The sequence below is a fragment of the Chiloscyllium plagiosum genome, unplaced genomic scaffold (genome assembly GCF_037043375.1).
Source record: "Chiloscyllium plagiosum isolate Xiang-an unplaced genomic scaffold, Cpla_swu_hap1 HiC_scaffold_28, whole genome shotgun sequence".
NCBI lineage: Eukaryota > Metazoa > Chordata > Chondrichthyes > Orectolobiformes > Hemiscylliidae > Chiloscyllium > Chiloscyllium plagiosum.
Genome location: NW_028270166.1, coordinates 15,876,806 through 15,898,523, shown reverse-complemented (window position 1 = coordinate 15,898,523; position 21,718 = coordinate 15,876,806). Strand labels below are relative to the sequence as shown.

Here is a 21,718-nt window from a genome sequence, read left to right as displayed (position 1 = left end):
AAAATAAAACTGCGCAAACCTGCTCTGCGGTGCGTTTCAAGGGATTAGTGTCAATGGTTACATTTTTAAATAAAAATGAAGTCGGTAAAAAAAAGTAACAACTTTTCTTATCAATTATATTGCGGCGTATGGTACTTCACAGGATTATATTTACTGCATTTGTTTGTGTCCTTTGTTATGCGGATGGGAAAGAGAAGAGGTAACTTATTGGGAGCATTAATTATCTTTCAAATAAATACATCTTTATGCAAGAGTGGAAAGAAAAAGGCTACAAGTCAGAAATGTAGCCAAATGGTTGGAACCCAAATGTAGCCAATGGGTGACAGAGGGTGGCGAGGGCCCACGTGGGTCGGAGCGGGCGAGCGGCCTCGCTATTGGTCGGTGGGACTCTGGTAATTGACGAGTTGCGGTGAAAACATTAGATTTCTCTCCAGGAAACCGCGTGTCCTGAGCTCTGCCAGTGGAAAGACTTCACTCGGATCCTGCTTTAGTTTCACCTTCACCCCTTCCCCCCCCCACCCCCCCACCTCCCAACCCCGAGAAACTATTATTATTTCCTGTCCCCTTCCAACTTCCCTCTTTTTTTAAAAAAAAATATTTCCTCTCTATTTGGTGTTTGTCTTGATATCATTCATCTGCTTTTCTTATACATCAGCCGGGACTCCGAGTGGAAAAGAGAGAGAGAGATCGGAGGTTGGGTTGGGGGGGGGGGAGTGGAAGAAGTATCCGACATTACTGACAGATTTACGAGCCAATTGCGAACCATCGCCTCAAGGCTACATGATTTGATCCCGACAGAGAAGTGCTTGTTTGAATTAGCCCATCGGAACAAAGGGATCCGGGGATGTACAACATTGTATTGCACTGTGTTTGATCGCGGCTATCCCCCCCCCCCCCCTCCCCAAAACCTATATCATTTGGGGGTGTTTCGTAATTTCTGAAGATCGTCAGCGATCTGGAGAATTTCCTACAGCAGCAGCAGCAGCAACGTGAAAGATGTTTCCTCACAACCGATCATCGGTAAGTCTTGTTCCTGCATGAAAGGTTATTCAGAGCCGCCGCTTCCGTACATTGCGACTGTCTTGTTATTTTGTGGCCTATTTCTCTCCCGCTCCCTCTCCGACTGAAGTTAAAGTGATACCAACACGGTGGGTGGGTGGGGGTAATCGCTAATCGCGACTCACACCCTGAGCTAATCATCTCGGTCCCATTGTGAGCCTCGTTTGCTGTTTCAAGACTTTGATGGGAGGGCTTGTTTTTCTCTCTGAACAGTGCCTTTTGCGGAAGGGTCATTTTGTGCTGGCGGTGTTCCTTGCGTTGTCCAGCCTTCGCTGCAAACTCAAATCAACTCCTGAGTAACAACTCGAGAAAATGGAGATGGGGTGTCACTGGGGGGGGGGGGGGGGGGCAGGGAAAACTGGGGTGGGGATTGGAGAGGGTGGCACATGAAAGAGCAGCAGTGTATTCCCGATACGGAGTCAATTGGATTTTAAGCTGTTTACACCGTGCGGTAAATCAATTTGGGACTTTTTGAAATAAAGAGGCCCATCCGGTGCACAGACTTGTACCACGCTTTGCACTCTTGAGCCGAGGGGCATGTGCCCCACACGTGTATGGCAATGAGCAAAGCCTTGCTCGAATTACAGTCAGTTGTTTACATTGGCATCTGGGAAGTGATAGAGGTCAGATAATTCCGGGTGCCTGTCACAGGGCTGCTGTTTGTGCACTGACTTACCCTGCCCTTGCCTTTCTCTTGTTAGCTCTGGATATACGGGCAGGGCTTAGCTGTCACTCCTGCCTTGTACTTATTGGGAATGCTGTTTTTTTTTCCTCCCCTGTACCCTGTTTCCCTGCGATCACCACGCCTTTCAATGCTATGCCGGCAACATTGGTTTTGAGGCAATTGGGTATATAGCTGTTAAGGCTTCGAGAAAGGAAATTTGGCATTGACTTCCTTCCCGGGTCATGGTTCCGTGGGGTTACTGAGCTGCGTGCCCTTCTCTACCTTCCCCTTGTCCCAGTCAACACTTTTCTAATGGCAATTGTAAGGTTGTGACTAAGTTCTTCTGAATGACTTGAGTCGAAGTGTTTAGATTCTTGTTCATGGACTTGTGCAGGACAGAAGACCAGCTTCCGTTTTTCAAGCTCCTGGAGATGTCTATCTTTCAAACAGATATCTAATTCTTTATTACTATTGACAAAACTGTCACTGAATTTTTGTCCACCATCCTTTATGATTGTGCTTTATAGATCATCATAGTTCACTGATTTTTTTTTTTGCTTTCCCCCCCTTTAGCTGGGTAAATTTTTACTGAAAACTGGCACCTTCCTGGTCTGGAGATACCTATAGTGTTTGTACTGTATTTTTAGTGTTAAATATAACATAACTGTAAACATGAAATATTTTGGGGGCCTCTCTATATTTTAAAAGTCCCAAAATGATTCATGCGCTTGTGTGAATTGGCAGTAGTAGGCTATTCTGCCCTTTGGGCCTGTCCTATCATTGAAGAAGATCATGTCTCATCTGATTGTGACCTCTGGTCCCCATTTCTGCCCCTGATGAACATTACATGTTTTTGAACTCAAACGTTGTCAGTCTATGCCGCCCTGAATGTTCCACTGTAGGTCTCCAGGTTGAATATTTCTGGTTAATGGGGTGAATGTGGCATGTAAGACATTTTTAAGAATAATATGAGGGAAAGACAAATTAAAGCCAATGTAGTTCACATCTGCCATCCTGGTTGACATGTACAATGACAATCCTGAGGGCAACATGGTGGCTCAGTGATTAGCACTGCTGCCTCACAGCGCCAGGGACCTGGGTTTGATTCCACCCTCATGTGGAGTTTGCACATTCTCCCCCATCTGCATGGGTTTTCCTTAGGTGCTCCAGTTTCCTCCCACAGTCCAAAGATGTGCAGGTTACATGGATAATTGTGAATGGCCATTCCATTGTGTCCAGGGGATGTTTCGTCTAAGGAAATGGAGAGTTATAAGCTGGGGAGTGGGTCTGTGTGGGATGTTTTTGGAGGACTGGTGTCGCCTTGATAGGCTGAATGGCCTGCTTCCACTGTGGGGATTCTGAGATTATTGACTGACTATTGCTAATCAATTTGTCAAACTTCCCTAGCCATGAGGTAATGTTAATCCCTGCCCTGAAGGGTGTGAGTGGAGGGGTCACCCTTGTGCTGTGAGGACATTCTTTTATGGGACAGAGAGGAAGATTAGGGACAGTTTTAAGAATACTGTCAAGTTGTCAATGGACAAATTAAGTGAATGGGTAAAACAAAATGACAGATAGAATATCATGTGGGAAAATGTGAAGTTTGGCAGGAAGAATAGAGGAGGTTATTTAAATGGAGACAAATTGAGGAAAGCTACGGAACAGAGAGATTTGGAAGTTCTCAACCATAAATCACCAAAAATTAGCATCCAAGTTTGGAGGATAATAGGGAAGAGAAATGCAATGTTGACCTTTATGTGAAAGGGACTAGGGTATAAATGTAGGGGAGTTTGTTAAAACTAAAAACACTAGTCAGGCCACAGCTGGTGTACTGGAAACAGTTTTGGACCCGTTATCTAAGGAAGGATATACGGGCATTGGAGGCAGTCCAGAGAAGGTTAACTCAGTTTTGATTACCTACAGTGTGGATACAGGCCCTTCGGCCCAACCAGTCCACACCGCCCCTCCGAAGAGTAACCCACCCAGATCCATTTTCCCCTGAGCACCTAACACTGTGGGCAATTTAACATGGCCAATTCACCTGACCTGCACCCTTTGGATTGTGAGAGGAAACCCACGCAGACACGGGAAGAATATGCAAGCTCCACACAGACAGTCGCCCGAGGCTGGAATTGAACTGGGTCCCTGGCGCTGTGAGGCAGCAGTGCTAACCATTGTACCACCATGCCGCCCATTGACAGCTGGTATAGAGGAACTGTCTTTGAGGAAAGATCAAGTAGATTGAGCCTATACTCAATGGAATATAGAAGAATGAGAAGTGATGCTATTGATGGGGGATTTGACAGGATAGACGAGGAAAGGTGTTTCTCCTTAGAGTGTAGGATGAGAGAATGTAATCTAAGCATAAGTGGTCACACATTTAAGACCGAGATGAGGAGGGATTTCTTCACTGAAGGTAGTAAATCTTTGGAATTCTTTATGGCAGAAGACTGTGGAGGCTGGGTCATTAAATATACTGAAAGTTGAGATGGACAGATTTTTAATTGGTAATAGGGTTCAAAGGTTAGGGAGATAGAGCAGGCAAAGTGGTGGGGGCTGGCACAATTACAACATTTTAAAAGACATCTGGATGAGTATATGAATAGGAAGGATTTAGAGGGATGCGGGCCATGTGCTGGCAAATGGGACTAGATAAGGTTAGGATATCTGGTCAGCATGGACGGGTTGGAAGGAAGGTTCTGTTTCCGTGCTGTACACCTCTAAGTGGAATGGAGGACAATGAGATCATCATCTCAATAGAATGGTGGAGCAGATTTGATGGACTGAATGGCCTACCTCTTCTCCGATGTTTTATAGTCTAGTGTTCAGTAAAAGGGTTGTGAAAAATCCAAAGGTCTTCCTCTAGAAGACTGCAGGTGTGGTCCATGGGCTTCTCAAGAAGACAATATTTGCCAAAGAGCAGTTGTTATTTACAGAGCCATATTAACATTGTAACATGTCCTGAGATTGAACATAGGAATGCCCTTGAGTAAGATTTGACATTGAAGCACAAAGATATGAAGACAAGTTGCCAAATACTTGGCCGAAGGACTGGTTTTTTATAGGAAAGTAGATTAGGTTTAGGGAAGGAATTCCAAAGTTTGGGGCTTGGGTTGCAAGAAGGTGGAGCCACCAATCGTAGAGGGATTGAAAGTGGAGCTTGTGCAGGCTGACAGCAATTGAGGGCTTTTGCCCGAAATGTCAATTTTCTTGCTCCTCGGATGCTGCCTGACCTGCTGTGCTTTTCCAGCACCACTCTAATCTTGAAATATATATGGTATATACTTGGACTCAGCACCTCCTTCTTGACCTGCAATCTTCTTCCCCTCCTCTCCGCCCCCACCCCCTATCCGGCCTATCACCCTCACCTTAACCTCCTTCCACCTATCGCATTCCCAACCCCCCTCCCCCAAGTCCCTCCTCCATACCTTTTATCTTAGCCTGCTTGGCACACCTTCCTCATTCCTGAAGAAGGACTTATGCCCGAAACGTCGATTTTCCTGCTCCTTGGATGCTGCCTGACTTGCTGTGCTTTTCCAGCAACACATTTTTCAGCTCTGATTTCCAGCATCTGCAGTCCTCACTTTCTCCTATGTATATGGTCCAGTCTTCCTTTACTTTTCACATGCTCACTGTAGTGAGCAAGGGATATATGGATGTTGGACCAAGCACCAATCTTGAGGTGAGGAAAATGGACTTCAGTGAGGAGAATTGTTCTGTCAGGTCTGTTGGTTCTGCAGTGAAGCTGAGTCATATAATCCATGGTGCTTTGTAGCATTTGCTCTGCATGGGCTCCTTGCTGATGGATGAACTTGTTCAACCAGGACGTTTTGCATCCTGTGCATGTGCTGCGTTCAGACAAAGCAAAAATGCAGGTGTGAATGGTTGCCTACTTGAGAATTGTTGTTATGTAAACAGACCAACTGGGTGGAGTGAATATATTTGGATAAAACCTGTGAATTGGTTGTTCTGTATGTAAAGGAAAGCAAAGTCAGATACATTTCTGTTTTAGTAATGTGGTCCATCTTAAGCAATTTTCCAATGCGTCATTGGAATGAATGGGATAGAATGGATAGAAGATATGTTTTGATTTGTCTCTTCAAGAATTCCTCACATGACTATAATATCCCCTCCCCTGAATAGCTGAGCTGAAAGACCAGTATCAGTCTCTTCGAACTTTGTTGGGCATCACTGTGTAATTGAGCCCCATGTCTTTCCTCTTTCCTAATTTAACCCCTGGGCATTTTGAGATTTATTAGCATATGGCATTGTTGCAGACGACCTCATTTGAACTAAACAGGAATCTCTTCATTCCCTTTCCTTTTTGTCCCTCTTCACGTCTTCAGTTTTCTAACTGCTGAATAGTTACGTAATGCTCTTCCCTGTTCCATTTCTTACTCTTTAGAGAAGGCAATGGTGATTTTGAAAAGCAATTTAATGTTACCCTTGTACGATTTTGAGAAGCTAAACATGTTTTTTGTTTCTTCTTTGATCTCCATATATTTATCCTACCCTAATTTTCTTTCCAACCCCCTCTGTCCCCAAGCTGAGATATTGGCTGCTGCTGGGTGGTGGTAGCTATTCCTTTATAAGTTGCCTTTCATCATATGTGAGCCTGCAGAGCAGGCATTAATCGACTATGTACAGCTGTTGAGCACATCACAGCCCGAGTCCGTCCTGTCTACATGTACTCTTTTCAGCAGGAGTCACTGGATAGTAATCAGAAGTGGGAAGTCTAGCTGCTTTTTAATCTCCCTCCCCTCCCTAGCCCAGGGGCAAAGTGCCAATTGCTGATATCAGCTAAACGAGCATAGACCTGGGATTGAACCTGAAGCCTGCTTTTGCATATTGTTTGTCAGCACACCACAGGGTCCATTTATACCTAAAGTCACTGGGGAAGCAGTTCTCATTCTCTTCCAGTATTCCACTCCCAGTCACTATACATTCTAATAAAAATACTGGATTATAGCAAAAACAGAGTAGGACGGCTGTTTGATATTGCAAAGAAGCAACACATTTGATCCTTTGCTGGATTAGCAAATGAAGCACTTGACACGAAAGTGGTAAGTCTCATTTGCATGTAGTTAACCAGCTACTGTAACTCTCTGTAATGACTGTTGATTAGATTTCATTTTCAGAACCCAATACAGTAAACCCAGTGATTATGAAGCTCAGTGGGTCAGATTTACACTCATTTAGCAGTTAGCTTACATTTAGTGAGAGATGAGTAAATCATCTCGGTACTTTCTGGCAGAATCTGGTTTGGTAGTTTCATTAGGATCATTATTATATTGGCCTGAACTTGCATGTTTATATGTATCTTTAATAAAGCCTCTGGCTTGTCTTAACAGAGGCCAAAGCAAATTATGTGTTAAAAAAATGGCATCAAATTTTGTTTTCATGTGGTGGAATAATGTTAGCTTGGCTCAGCGGTAGAATGCTTACCTCTCAGTCAGAAGGTCATAGATAGAAGGCCTGTTCCAGGAAATGAACGCATAGTCTAGGCTTGACATTTCAGTGCAGCAGGAAAGAAACATTGTTTGGAGGTTCTGCGTTTCTGATGACATATTTTAAACTGGAGTTGCTTGCAGTCCAGGTAGCTCTTCTGTTGTGGCACCATTCCCAAGAAATGGAAGTTTATTCCAGTCTAGTGGCCAGCATTCCTCACCCAATGATCACTTCCCTCATCAGTGCCAAAGATAGAATCACCAACTATTTGTCTCGTTGTTGGATCATAGAAACATAGAAACTGGGAGCAGGAGAAGGCCATTCGGTCCTTTTCGAGTCTGCTGTGCCATTCAGTATGATCATGGCTGATTATCCAACTCTGTACCTGGTTTCCACTTTCTCCCCTTTCCCCAGTAAACATAGTCTCAACTGATCCAGTCTCTCTACATGTGTCAGTTCTGTCATCCCAGGAATCAATCTTTGTTGCACTCTCAAATTTGTTACCCTGTTTGCCTTCACGACTGTTTGAAAATGATTTGTAATTGAGCTGCTGCTGAAGAAAAGGCCTCAGGCTTATCTTATTATATGGATTCACTGATTATGGATAGGCTTAACCATTTGCTAGGATTTGCAAAACCAGATGAAGTGTTTAAGGGTTTTTTTTTGTCTTTATGTGGTAATTCGAACAGCCTTGAGGAGATACTTTCTAAAAATTTCAGTCCATGTTGACTCTCATTGATTTGCACGGACTGATGCTGCAGATTGTGAACAGAACTTGGTAATCCAGGTTTTGGGCTCATTCACCAAACAGCGTTTCCTCGCTCATTGTGCTTCTGAGAATTGACAACAACCTGGGAGGAGCTTGGGGGGTGGGATGGTGTGGTAGTGGGTAAAGGAAGGCAGAAAAGAGGAAAAGCGAGTGGTTAGAAGTTTCTACGTAAGGGTTAGACTGAGCCTCTTATATCATGCATCCAGTGTAAACCCATTGGGCCAAATGGCCTGTTTACACAATCTTGGATTCTATGATCATTCTTTGTACGCAGTTGCTGGATCACTGGAGGGCTGAGAATCTTTGGACCACGAGGGAGTGAATAATGCTCTGATGCAGCATTGTAGTCAGTTTGGAGATTGGTAGGGCAATTCCTTTTAATTTTGGGGTGATATTTCAGACCTGCACCTCTTCCTCTGAGATTCTCACACCACCTATGCTTACTTGGATCGGATTTATCTGTTGATGTTGTTGTCCACCTTCTCTTCTGACTTCTCACCGTAGCTTAAATTGGTTTCCCCCAAGCCATGTTGTGCCTCCTAAATCTGGTTTACTCCTAAAGTCAGTTTATTGTGAGTGAATTTTATGTATATAGACACAGCTGTGTGGGTGGAACAATATTAAAATACTCAAGCTGTGCCACTGTTGATTGACTGACGGAAGCTGCAGGTATTTCTTAGCTTTCTTGCCCTCATTCCTGCTCATCTGAGTGATTGGGAAAGCAGGTGATTATACTGCAAGCATCTTCCAGTCTCCTAATGTAAGAATTCTGTACAACACAATTGACAAGTACAGTTATTATCGGGTGAAGAGATAGCATGTGTTTTCTCTGCTTAGACAATCCAAGTGAAAATGGATGGGACTCTTGACATGTTGTAGTACGAGTTTAAAAGCTAGCTACTGATGGAATTTAATGCAATGACTTGAATGACGTGAAGCAATTCTCTTGCCACACTGCCTTACTGATGGCGCAGTTTTTCTGCTTATTTAATGGCTTCTCAAGGGGTAGGGATGGGAACTTCCCTCAAGTGCTATCGATGAAGTGAGTGAGCAATGATCTGATTTATTTCAACATTACTGGAGTCTTCCTTAATTTAGTTTTCCTCTAATTTCAAACTGTATCCCTCTTGTGTGTTGCTCAAGTAGCTGTCCTTCATTTGCAAGTAAAGACAGAATAATGGTGATCTGTGAGGACCATTCAGGCCAGTTACCTGTATGCACTTTTCCCTAGTAGGGGTCGCTTGCTGGAGATCAGGGGTAGGGGCTTTGGCTAATCTCCCCTTCCTTTTAACCTTCCTCTACCTATTGTTATCCAGGCTACAATTCCTGATCTCATTGCTGACTGAGGAGATTGAACCTAGAATTTTATTTACCACCTCCATTCTGAGTCAGCCAAGTGTATGCAAATGAAACATGAGTGGAAACCATGTAGCTGATTGATGTATAGATATCGAAGCTTGTGCTTTCAAAACAGTGTTCGTGAAACTGGGGCTTTCTGGGAGTCTGGGCTGAGCAGCAACGTTAACAGGCTGCATAGGCTGAGGTTTCTTTCCTTGGAGTGTCGGAGGCTGAGGGCTGACCTTCAAGGTTTATAAAATCATGAGGGGCATAAATAGGGTGAATAGCCAAGGTTTTTTTTCTAAGGGGACGGGAGTCCAAACCTAAAGGGCAAAGGAGTAAAGTGAGAGGAGAAAGATTTTAAAAGGGACCTGAGGGGTAATTCTTTCACGCAGAGAGTGGTATGTGTCTGGAACAAGCTGCCAGAGGAAATGTTAGGGGTGGGTACAATTACAACATATAAAAGACATTTTGGATAGGTACTTGGATGGGAATGGTTTGGAGGGACACTGTCCAAGCGCAGGCAAATGGGACTAGTTCAGTTTGGGATACCTGGGTGGCATGGATGAGTTGGTCCAAAGGGTCTGTTTCTGTGCTGTGTGACTCTGACAGTGTGAGGCTTGCTGAAAGCAGAGTGGGCCTGCCACATGTGGAGAATGTGTTGGTTACCTCTGCTTTGGAGCAACACCTGAGAGTGGCAGGTAGACTGGCACTTTCCACAGCTGGGATGGTGAAAGTTAGGTACGTTCAGTTTTATTCGAGAGGGGTGCTTTCAAAAATACTCAAGTGACACATACCATGCAGCTGCCAAATTCCAAGGTGTTCTCTAGCAGGTCTTCTATGCTGAGGCGTCTACTCTTTTGAAAAGACATCTTTGAACCAAAAATGTCTCCAAGAATAAGAAGTGAACTATTTAGTCCTTTTTAAAAATGATACGAACTACTGAGGTGTGATATTCTTTTATGTTATTTTGAATGACTGTCCATAGATGCTGTTATTCTACTCCTGAGATAATGTTCTTTTTAGGGTCTAAATGATTTTGGTTGGAGTTCAGCATTTTGCAAGCAGTGCATTCATGCAATAGCTGCTGTGTTACAGCTTACTTCTGAACTGAGCTGTTTGCTGAAACCATCTTTTAGATATTCTGCTTGACTACATATTTTTCAGATGTGATGAAAGAGATTCCATTGCTAGTTGATCTGGTAAACCAACATAAGAAACATGCCTAAAATGTTTTAATCTGGCAGAGTGATTTGCAGTCTGTGTCCAGGATTCCATTTAGGAATTTCTAACTTGCAAGCTAGAATTTGCAATTTCTGTTTTTAATGGGGTCACTGAGTGGTAATTCAGATTTATTACATTTTCCTGCACAGTTTTACTGTTGAGATTCTTTATGAATCATTGAGATCTCTGTGGAGGATGAAACATTTCATGAATATGCCCTGACCTTTTTTTTTAACATTTTTTTTTCTGTAATGTTTTCTATCTCCCTCTGTCTCTGTCTCTCTCTGTCTCTTTCTCTCCTCTCCCCCAGGTTCCACCATCTGCAACTCCAGCAGCATCATCCCAGCCCTTAAAGTTCACCTTCCCAGAAACATTGGATCGAATTAAGGAAGAATTCCAGTTTCTGCAGGCACAGTACCACAGGTATGGATGGGATGTTCTTTCTGGGCTAATGCTGTTGTGCATCAATGTTGCAGGAAATAGCTACCATGTAGGGCTTTTGTGCCTGTGTTTGGCACAAGGGGGCACTGTTTTCACATGCTGCAGCTTCCGTTTTAGTGGCTTGGAAAAAAGCTGAAATCTGTGCTTTCTCCCTCTGTCTTCCCCACCTTACAGATATGGCTTTTGAGAGCAAATTTATGATTATTATTTATTTTTTATTATTACTATTATTATTGCAGATTAGAGACCACAGGTCCTGACTTCCTTGGATACTTGCAGCTTATATTTTGAAAAAATGTCAGGGTTGTCCTGTTCTATTTTGGATCATTATTAATCCTCAGCATTTCAAAAGGGCATTTTAAGGGATCATGTGTCAGTGTGCTTTTTCTTAAAAAAAAGAACAGCCCTGAGGAGGAAGGAAATGTTGGGTTGACATTGTTTGAAAATTTACAGTACGTATCCTGTGACTCGGGCTTTCTGTGTGATTTGTTTTAAATTCCTGGATGCTAGTTAATATGCACAGTGGACTTTTGGTGCAGGTCACAAGGGCTTTCTCTAAGCTGCAGAAATGTCAATGTCACGAATTCTGTATTTCCTTTTTGTGGAGGGGAGTGAGGCAAGGGGGGGACAGGAATGTTCTTCAGAAGATTCATGAGTTGGATAATGATCCTCTATTATAAACAGTTAATGATGCTCACTGATCTCACTTAATGACTGTCTTTGGGAAAACAATCCCAAGCTATGCTTTGTTAAAATACAGACAAATTTAACTCCTGGGTGCAGTTGACTGCGCGCTGCTTTGGATGGGCTTGGGTGTAATTGTGTATCTTTTGATGTGTCTTCCCATAATTTGGACCCAACCGATTGTGTCCAACAGGCTCTCGACATGTCCCAGCCGCTCATTTAAGCTACAACTGCAGCTGCATGTTATTACTATGTACATAATAAACCAGTGACGTCAACAGATCAGAGAATCATTAGCATATAATTAGTGCAGCTCTAGGAAGGCGTATTATAATTTAATGGCTTGATGTGCATTAATTTGCCATGCTGTAAACATTTTGTACATCACACTCAATTAAAGCTCTTCCATTTAGCATCAACTGGAAGGCTAGTATGTCAACAATTTAAAATATTAGACGAGAGGTCTGGGATTTGAAACAGTCCTTGTAATGACAGAAGGCACAGCAACTGGTCCAAAGCTCTTTCCTCCCTTACTCCCCCTTCCTTATCAGAAAATGAAAGCTGAAAAAGTACAGCAGGTCAGTCAGTATCTGTGGCTGGAAACTATCAGTTAATGTGAGTTTTGAGAAGATTTGTAACTCAGGTTAAAGTTCTCGATGTAGGTTTGCTCGCTGAGCTGGAAGGTTTGTTTTCAGATGTTTTGTCACCATACTAGGTAACATCATCAGTGAGCTTCTGGATGAAGCATTGGAGGTATGGCCCACTTTCTATTTATGTGTTCAGGTTTCCTTGGGTCGGTGATGCTATTTCCTGTGGTGATGTTATTTCCTGCATTTCTCTCCCCCACCCCACTCGGGGGGGGGGGGGGGGGGGTGGTAAATGGGATCCAAGTCATTGTGTTTGTTGATAGAGTTCCGGTTGGAATGCCGACATCCAAAAAATGAAACTAGACCGATCCAACACACCATGCTTCTACGGATTACCCAAAATTCACAAACCAGGAGCCCCCCCTCAGACCCATAGTCTCACTACCTGGAACACCAACTCACAGATTGGCCAAGGAGTGACACCAAAGACTAAAACACTTAGTAGAAGGCTCACACCACCCCATCCACTCCACCCAAGAATTCCTGAAGACCATCAAAGGCACCAAGATAGAAGATGATGAAATAATGGTCTCCTTTGATGTAACAGCCCTGGTAACATCCATCAACATCAACCTGGCCAAGGAAACACTGATTACACTATTAGAAGAACCAAAGACACATGCACCAAACACCACCAATCTCATCACCGAGGGCAATATTGTCAAGGTAGTGGACCTATGCCTCACCACCCACTCCACCTTCGACAACAAAACTACAGACAAACCAACGCAACACCCACGGGATCTCCGATATCGGGGTTCTTAGCAGAGGCAGTAATGCAGAGACTCGAACAAACAGCTCTGCCAATCATCTAACCCAAACTTGGGGTCTGCTATATGGATGACACCTTTGTTATCACTAAATGAATCAAATTAGAGGAAACTTTCAAGACCATCAACAATATGCTTACTGGCATAAAAATTTACTAAAGAGGAAGAAAACAACAACAAACTGCCATTCCTAGGTGTCACAGTGCAGCGAACAGCCAATGGGGAATTTCAAACCAGCGTCTACAGGAAAACAACACATAAGGACCAAGTACTGAATTTCAGAAGCAATCATCCCAATGCCCACAAATGAAGCTGCATTAGAACATTATTTCAATGAGCCACCACACATTGCAGCACAGAGGAATTACGCAGAGCAGAGGGAAATCACTTGTACAGTGTATTCAAAAAGAACGGGTACCCAATGAACACAGTCTGCTGATTTCTCAACAACAAACCCAAACAAGCAGACAAAACACGTCCAGAAACCCTAGCCACTCTCCCCTACATCAAAGACATCTCGGAAATGACTGCCAGACTACTCAGACCTCTTGGCATCATGGTAGCCCACAAACTCGCCAACACACTAAAACAGCAGCTAATGAACTTGAAAGACCCAATACAGACAACAAGCAAAACTAATGTCATTTACAAAATACCTTGCAAGAACTGTAACAAACACTACATTGGACAAACAGGCATGAACATCAACTAGTCCCAAAAAGACATGACCCACTCTCACTAGTATCTTTACATACAGAGGAGGAAGAACACCACTTTGACTGGGATAACACATCCATTCTAGGACAAGCCAAACAGAGACACTCACGAGAATTCCTAGAAGCATGGCATTCCAACCAGAACTCTACCAACAATCACAATGATTTGGACCCCATTTACCACCCCCTGAGAAAAAGAACGGGAAATGGCATCACCACAGGAAATGACATCACTGACCCAAGGAAACCTAAACACATAAATAGAAAGCGGGCCATACCAACAGTGCTTCATCCAGAGGCTCACTGATGATGTTGTCTAGTATGGTGATGAAAAGTCTGAAAATGAACCTTCTAGTTCAGCAAGCAAACCTATATCCAAAATCAATTCATGTGTCTCTTGGCTATGGGTGGATAGTGTTGAGTACTTCATTGTTATTTACAGATTAATTTCTCATTGATCTTATTTTATTCTTTCTGAGCTAGCAGTGAAGTGATACAGTAAATGAGGTAACAGTAACATTTGGAAACTTGCAACTGGAGAAACCTAAATGGCAGGGGAAATTTTTGGAATGCTGAAAATAGGATGAATGAGTGTTGGAGAAGTGAAGAGCAATGCTACTGGTGGGCGGGGGGGGGGGTAATTATCATCCATTGTCGGTCTATCGACATAATGCTCTTGTTACTCCTTAAGTATATTGTCCTGTGGTTTCCCTGATTTGAGGTTCCATTCTAACATCAAAGAGTTTTCAGAATAAAAACCATAAGTGTGGAAATATTCAGCAAGTCTGACAGCATTTGGAGAGAGTGAAAAACAGGTAATAGAATTGAATATGACTGTCTCTCTCTCTCCTGTTCTGAAACAGGGTTAACATTTTGAGTCAATTAGGAGAGAAACCGTTTGTGTTTTGAGTTGGTTTTGGAGTTCTATGAGGAGTATTTTTGAACTGGGCCTCTTTCCAAATAGTCTGATGCTATTTTTTTTCTGTCCTTTTAAAATCTAAGTGCTCCAATTTATAAGTATGGGTGTTCTTAAAGTTGGAAGGTTCATTGATGTGACAGGTGATATGGAGATTTTTTAAAACGGAATAAAATCCGTTTGTGCAGCTAACCATGACTTTTGATTGCAGCTTTAGGTGAGGTCAAGCTACAGAGACATTTGATTTTCCACTGGGAATGGGTGTTTGTGTTTGGCAGAGGAAGGGTTGTGAATAAAGGCAAGATTTTGTAGATATTTTCACGGGTGTTGCCAACATCTGCTCCGACAAGGAGCAGTGCTTGGTTCCTGTTGAAGGGCCTACCTTAACTCGAACCAGCAGTGTAGCCGCTGCTTGGCAAAGCGTGGGAAGCAAACTTAAAACAGATCCAGGGAGACTGCTGTTGCCTTTTTTTTTTACCCAAAAAGGAATTGGTAAGTATTTGATTTGAGCTAACAATATATCCCAAGAGTATTGGGGCATTCAAAATATGGTGCTCGCTTGTCTGGGGAGCTGGGGCACCTGTAGGAGATTCACGATGGCCTAAATGATCCATCTCCTCTTTGATTATTCTGATGTGCTTTGACCAATGGGATTCATGTTAATGCTCTGGATAATTCCCCGTCAAACATATTGTCTTCCAGTTTCCTCCTCTTGATCTCCTTGGGGCCACTGCATTTAAGATAACCTCTAGACATTTGCCTTTGCTTTACTTGGGACATTGGAGCACATTTTCCCATAGTTGTGAGTGCGGTTTGCATACTGCACCCTGCGTAAATTCAAAGTGCAGAATGTAATTGGTAAAGCATTGGATTGCTTGATAAATTAGTTGACTCTAGTCTGCCACCCAACTGCCTTTTCAGCTGATGCTGAAGGAATGTCCAAAATGGTCAGTTGTTCCATTTTCTCTTTTTACTTCTCCCTATCCTACTGGACACTGATACACATTTTCTTACTCTCCCTGGTTCTTGTGAGCTGTTAACCCACGTCACGTCTCCCATGCACCCTTCACTGCTGAGCCCTCTGCCTTTAGTAGATAATAAGAGTGTGCAACAACTAAAGGACAGAACTACAGAGTTTATATTGTCAGGGCTTCCTTCTTTAAAGCTAATCTTGCTTAAAGGTAAATGCCTGCAGATTGTTGAGAGGACAGAACTGTCAAACAACACTGTTGACAACTGCAAAAAGGCCCTTGAATGTGGTAAAACCACCACCAGATAAACTGTTGTAACAACAAGATTATATGGCACCAATGGAATAAAACAAAGGGCTTCATCGAGCATTTCAGACTAAAATATAACATCAAGTCACAGACGGAGACATTAGCGCAGTTCACCCAAGGCTTGGTTAAAGACATAGGAAACATCCTTTCTGCATCAACTTTGTCTACTCCTTTGGGGTTTCTGGAGGTTTTTACGTGATTACCTCTCATTCTTCTAACCTCCAGAGAATGCACATCCATCTCCCCTCACAGGATGGTCACACCAGTCCAGGCATCAGCCTGGTGACCCTCTGCTGCACTTTCAATGACCGGCATATCTGTCCTTGGGCAAGGTGACCAAAATGACATTCTAACCCCAACCCTAACCCTAAGCTTACCACAATACTCCGGATGCAGTCTGACCAGCTGTGGGGAAAATTATCTCTTTAGATCATTATTTGATTTTCTTCATCTGATTGCTCTTTCAGTCAGAGAAGGGATTTGGTGCAAATTTCTTTCTGGTACTATTTTCATCCGTGCTAGAGCATGATCTGAATCCTTGGAGTCAGACATTGACTTTTCACCTCTGGGTCGCTAAGTTCAAATTCAACCCAGACTAACCAGATGAGAGACTCCTCTCTAGTGTGAAATGACCGTAGGCAGATTCAGTCCATCGGCTGATTATACTGAGCTGGAGAGAGTTTGGCAGTAAATTCATAAGTTCAGCCAGAAAGGACATTGGCTTGTTGAAGAGACAGACACATAATGCTGAGAGCTTTCCTGAGAAACATGCTTATGGGGCTGAGTAGAAGATTTTTCACTAGCACGATTAACTGGGAATAAATTATTGAGCATTTGCTTTGATCTTTGAAGTGGGATTCTGTTCAATTAGGTGTTATACCACGGCTTGGGATTATTAGCTCTCTGAACTAAAAAAAAATCATTTCCTAACATTGGCAGCCTCTTGCCTTGACAAACATATTGTCCTTATATAAAAAAACAAGAAAAATGTGAGACCAGATTCTTGTTGTTTTGTTGGTATTAAGTGATGCCCTCCAAATCCCATGATATTACCTGCAGCTGAAAATAAAACCAATTCCTTCTATCTTTTTAAATACAGGAAGTACCCATGGGACTTTACGTAGATCATGATTTGCCAGCTGCACTAGACTTCTAATAATCTAAAAGTAGAATATGCCAGTTTTATCTCAAAGTGCCTTCAATTTTGGTGGGGGTGGGGAGAAGGAAGATTGCCTGCAGAGAAATTTTCAAGGGACACTGGCCAAGCATTGCAGACTGGATAGATGCTGCATGTACAGAAGTGTCTAATCTACCAGAAACTTCCTTCAGACATTTGAAGCCTTTGCTGTATAATTTAAAAGGGCCTCGTCATCCTAGTAAAACGATACAAGGTATTTTACCAGCTATAAAGCACAAGCGTTTCTTAAAATGTTTCAATCTGTTGGTCATAGCGTTTTACCTTCAATACCTCCTTGTACAGTCCTTGTTCCTTCCAACAAGCCAATCAGCTGCACAGAAAGCAACCTTCATTGAAATGGTGTTGCAATAAATACATCACCTGGGCCAGAATAGTTTTTATTTCAGAAATGTACTTTATTCATAAAAAAAATCCACGTAGTCAAAAATACATTTCGATTGTGTTCAGTAGCATAGGAGAATACAAACAATCATTGAAGTTTGACTTTATCCAAACAAAGGCATCGCTTCCTTGACCAAGAGTATATTTACATGCATTGAGGCACTGGGAGGGTCCAATAACTGATGGAGCCCCATATCACTTCAGCAGGAAGACCTCAGACAGTGGTCTTTCCCCGCTGCACCTTGGCAGCAGCTACCCCAAGCTTTAGTTGTCCTGGCCCTTGGAATGTGCCAATCTGCAATATTCGGTCAGGTGGAACTCCTTGTTCATGAAGACTGGCAAGTTTCAGGCAGGCCAAAGAGGGTCTTTCACTGAGTTGATGGTCCTCCAGGCGCAGTCGATGTTTGTTTATCTTGGTGTGCACCCCGAGGAGTAGACTGTAGAGTCCAGAGTCCCACATCACGGAGCTGCTCAGGTTGAACTTTGACGCAAATCACGGACCTTCCTCCAGACTTCCTTTACAAAGGCACATTCCGGAAGATGTGTGACAGTCTCTACCACCCCCATAGCTGTTTCGAGGGCAGCGTGCGATGGGTGTTGGCAGTGATTGATCAATGCCCTACAGCTCTGACACTACTGCTCAGTTGCACACACTCTGCGGCTTACTAACCTTTGGAAGAGCTTGCAGGTGAAGGAGAGAAATCTCATGCTGCCGTTTGGAAGAGAGGAATGGGAGGAGTCTCTCCCAGTGAAGTGACCAATCATTTAATTATCCCTTAATCCATATTACTAAATCAGATTGTAAGGTCATTGTCATATTGTTTGTGGGAGTCTACAGTGTGCAAACTGGCTACTGGATTCGCTGCATGACCTGAAAATTACTTAATTGGCTGTGAAGCACATTTCGATATCTTGAAGTCATGAGTTTAAAATGCAATCTTTTTCTTTCTTTTCATCATCAGTCCTGTTTGGGTGGACCTCTGGATGCGCATTATTCAAACACAGCACAAACCTGGGCAGTGCAGTGTGTTAGGCTATCCAGTAAACGTGGGCCATTCTGCAGAAGTGTCTGTTTTAACCCACGTTCTGTCGAACATGTATTTCTTGAAAGCCACTGGTCATCATAGAATCCCCACAGTGCAAGAAGAGGCTGTTTGGCCCTTCAAGTCTGCACTGACCTTTTGAAGAGCACCCCATCCAAACCCAACATACTATCCTCTCTCCATATCCCCGCATTCACCGTGGCCAATCCACCTAGCCTGCACATCTTTGTGCTGTGGGAGGAAACTGGAGCATCCAATGGAGACCAACACAGGGCGAACGTGTACAAACTCTGCGCAGATAGTCTCCTAAAGGTGGAATTGAACCCAGGTCCCTATGAGGCAGCAGTGTTAACCACTGAGCCACTGTGCTGCCCCCTTGGATATTGCTTGGTTCTGAGAATCCTTATGTCCTCTTTTCCTCTCTCCTCCCTACTGACTGGAGGCAGAGACCAATCTTTATTGGACCTATTAAATTGGGGTTGTTTGGTTTTTAGCTAAGGTGCACTCGAATTTACCTCTTGCTGAAAAATAAGCGCCACTTCATACGTGTAAAGACTCTGAAATATGCCCCATTCTCTCTGGTCATTTTAATCACTCTCCTTTTTTTTTATATTTCTTTTGACAGCTCTGCTGTCATCTAGACTGAGTGTAATTTAGCACAGACTAGATATTAAACCTAGTTGTTCATCCGTCTAAATTGCTGAGGCCTTTGCTTAATGGCATAATTACCTGTGGGAGAGGGAGAGAGATGTATAACTATGCTGTCTTTTTAATAATCCATACTGATTTTACTTTTAAAGTCAAATTCTGATATCAAAGTTTCCATTTTAATAAGCTGTTTCCTGCAGTGCATCTATTCCACCTGCTGCTGCCTTTTTCTATTGAACTGCCTAAGCTTAATAGCTTTCTATGAAGTCTCATTAACCTTTCTGCCCTGAAAGCTGGGCGAGGAGGAGAGGGAGAGAACCAAGTGGCATCAATTGAAGTGACTGGCGTTAAAAATACTCTGATGGAGACAGAGGTCTAATGAGCAAAATCTGTCGCCCTTTGTGCTTTAATTCTAGTAATGTCACAAGTACCTTGTGACTGAAAGCTAGTGCAAGCCCCACAATCAAATTTCCTCATGTGCTATGTTGCTTAATGGAAGCTAATATGGGAGTTCTTATTAATAGTGATAAATGTGGGTGAGAGGTATTAACGCCAATACAATAGGACAGGCAGACCAGCTGAATCCTGAAGTAGCGATTTAGATGTTACCTGGCTTTGGTTTCTGTCATTGAATTGTACAGAATCTTAAGAGTACGGGAGAACACCATTCTGCCTATTGTGACTGTACTGGCTCTTTTGGATGGCCGACTCCAATTAATCCCATTTATCTTTTTGTTTTATTCTGCAAAGATTAGCTTTTATAAATGTATATTCCCCCTTCCCCCCCCAAACTTTCAAGCACTGCATAGCTGATCAAAACTTAATCATTGTCATAGAGTCATGCAGCATGGAAACAGACCCTTCAGTCCAATCAGTCCATGCTGACCATAATCCCAAACTAAACTAGTCCCATCTGCTTGCACCTGGACCATATCCCTCCAAACCTTTCCTATATATGAACTTATCCAAATGTCTTTCAAATGCTGTAACTGTCCCCCATCCACTACTTCCTCAGGAAGGTCATTCCACACACCAGTCACAGTCTGCTTTTTAAAAGAACATGTTACCCTCATGTCTTTTAAATCTTTCTCTTTTCAACTTTAAAAATATCCCTCCTCGTCTTGAAACCCCCCACTGTAAGGAAAAGACACCTGCCATTCACTGTCTCTATATCCCTCATGATTTTATAAACCTCAATCAGGTCACCTCTCAACCTCAAACTCCACTGAAAAACGTTCCATCTTCTGCTTATAACTCAAACTCTCTGTTCCTGGAAACATCCTGTTATATCTTTTAGAACCTACCCCAGCTTAATAATATCCTTCCTAGCTTTGAGAGGCTGGTCATGGCCCACATCAACTTTCAGGCAAACGTGAGGATTGCAGAAGCTAGAAACCAGAGTCTAGATCAGGGTGGTGCTGGAAAAGCACAGCAGGTCAGGCAACATCCGAGGAGCAGGAAAATCAACGTTTCAGGCAAAGGCCCTTTATCAGGAATAGCCCCACATCAACTCCCAGATTGCCTTGATCCCCTAAAATTTTCCTACCAGTATAACACGTCCACAGCCGATGCAGGGGTAGGGGAACAGCACTCATCCCTGGAACATCTGGACAACAAGGACACCTACATCACACTCCTGCTCATTGACTACAGCTCTGTCTTCAACACCATTATCCCCTCCAGAGTGATCTCAAAACTGTCAGATCTGGATCTCAGCTCCGCCCTCTGCAACTGGACCCTCCGCTTTCTGACCCACAGACTGCTGTCAGTGAAGATCGACAACAGCACCTCCTCCATGATAATACTCAACACAGGAGCCCCCTCAAGGATGCGTCCTCAGCCCCCCACTGTACTCCCTGTACCCCCAGGACTGTGTTGCCAAATTTTGAATACCATCTACAGGTTAACTGATGACTCCACTGTATTAGAATAGATATCTAACAACGACAAGTCAAAGTACAGAAGGGAGATGGAGGATTTGGTGACATGGTGCAACGACGACAACCTCTCTCTCAATGTCGGCAAAACTAAAGAACTGATCATTGATTTCAGAAAGAAAGGAGGAGAATACTCCTCCCATGTACATCAACAAAACTGAGATTGTGAGGGTGGAGAGCCTCAAGTTTCTTGGAGTAATGAAAACCAACAGCCTGTCCTGGACTTTCCACATAGATGCGATGATCAAGAAGGTAGAATTTCCTCAGGCGGCTCAGGAAATGTTGCCATGTCCATGAGGACCCTCACCATCTTCTGCATATGTTACCATTGAGAGTATACTATCCGCATGCATCACGGCCTGGTATGGCAACTGCTCTGCCCAGGACTGTAAGAAACCACAGAAGGTGGTGTGCACAGCCCAGACCGTCACGGAAGCCAGCCTTCCATCCATGGACTCGATTTACACAGCTCGCTGCCACAGAAAGTCTGCCGACATCATCAAATACCCATCGTATTCTGGTAATGATTCCCTACAACCTCTTCTATCAGACAGA

The 21,718-nt window shown here is 43.3% G+C and overlaps 1 protein-coding gene across 2 annotated transcripts in view; it reads left to right on the top strand.

The window, feature by feature from the left end:
• Positions 1–512: 512 nt before the first annotated feature.
• The window catches only part of LOC122565380 (transducin-like enhancer protein 1), a 163,900-nt gene continuing 142,694 nt past the window's right edge, over positions 513–21,718 (top strand). Inside the window, exons 1-2 of one of the 2 annotated variants that reach the window (XM_043721295.2) lie at positions 513–1,020; positions 10,813–10,925. In XM_043721295.2, the coding sequence (XP_043577230.1) occupies positions 997–1,020; positions 10,813–10,925 (137 nt within the window). In that variant the 5' untranslated portion in view covers positions 513–996. The remainder of the gene's footprint in view (positions 1,021–10,812; positions 10,926–21,718) is intronic. The other variant, XM_043721297.2, reaches the window with a different exon arrangement.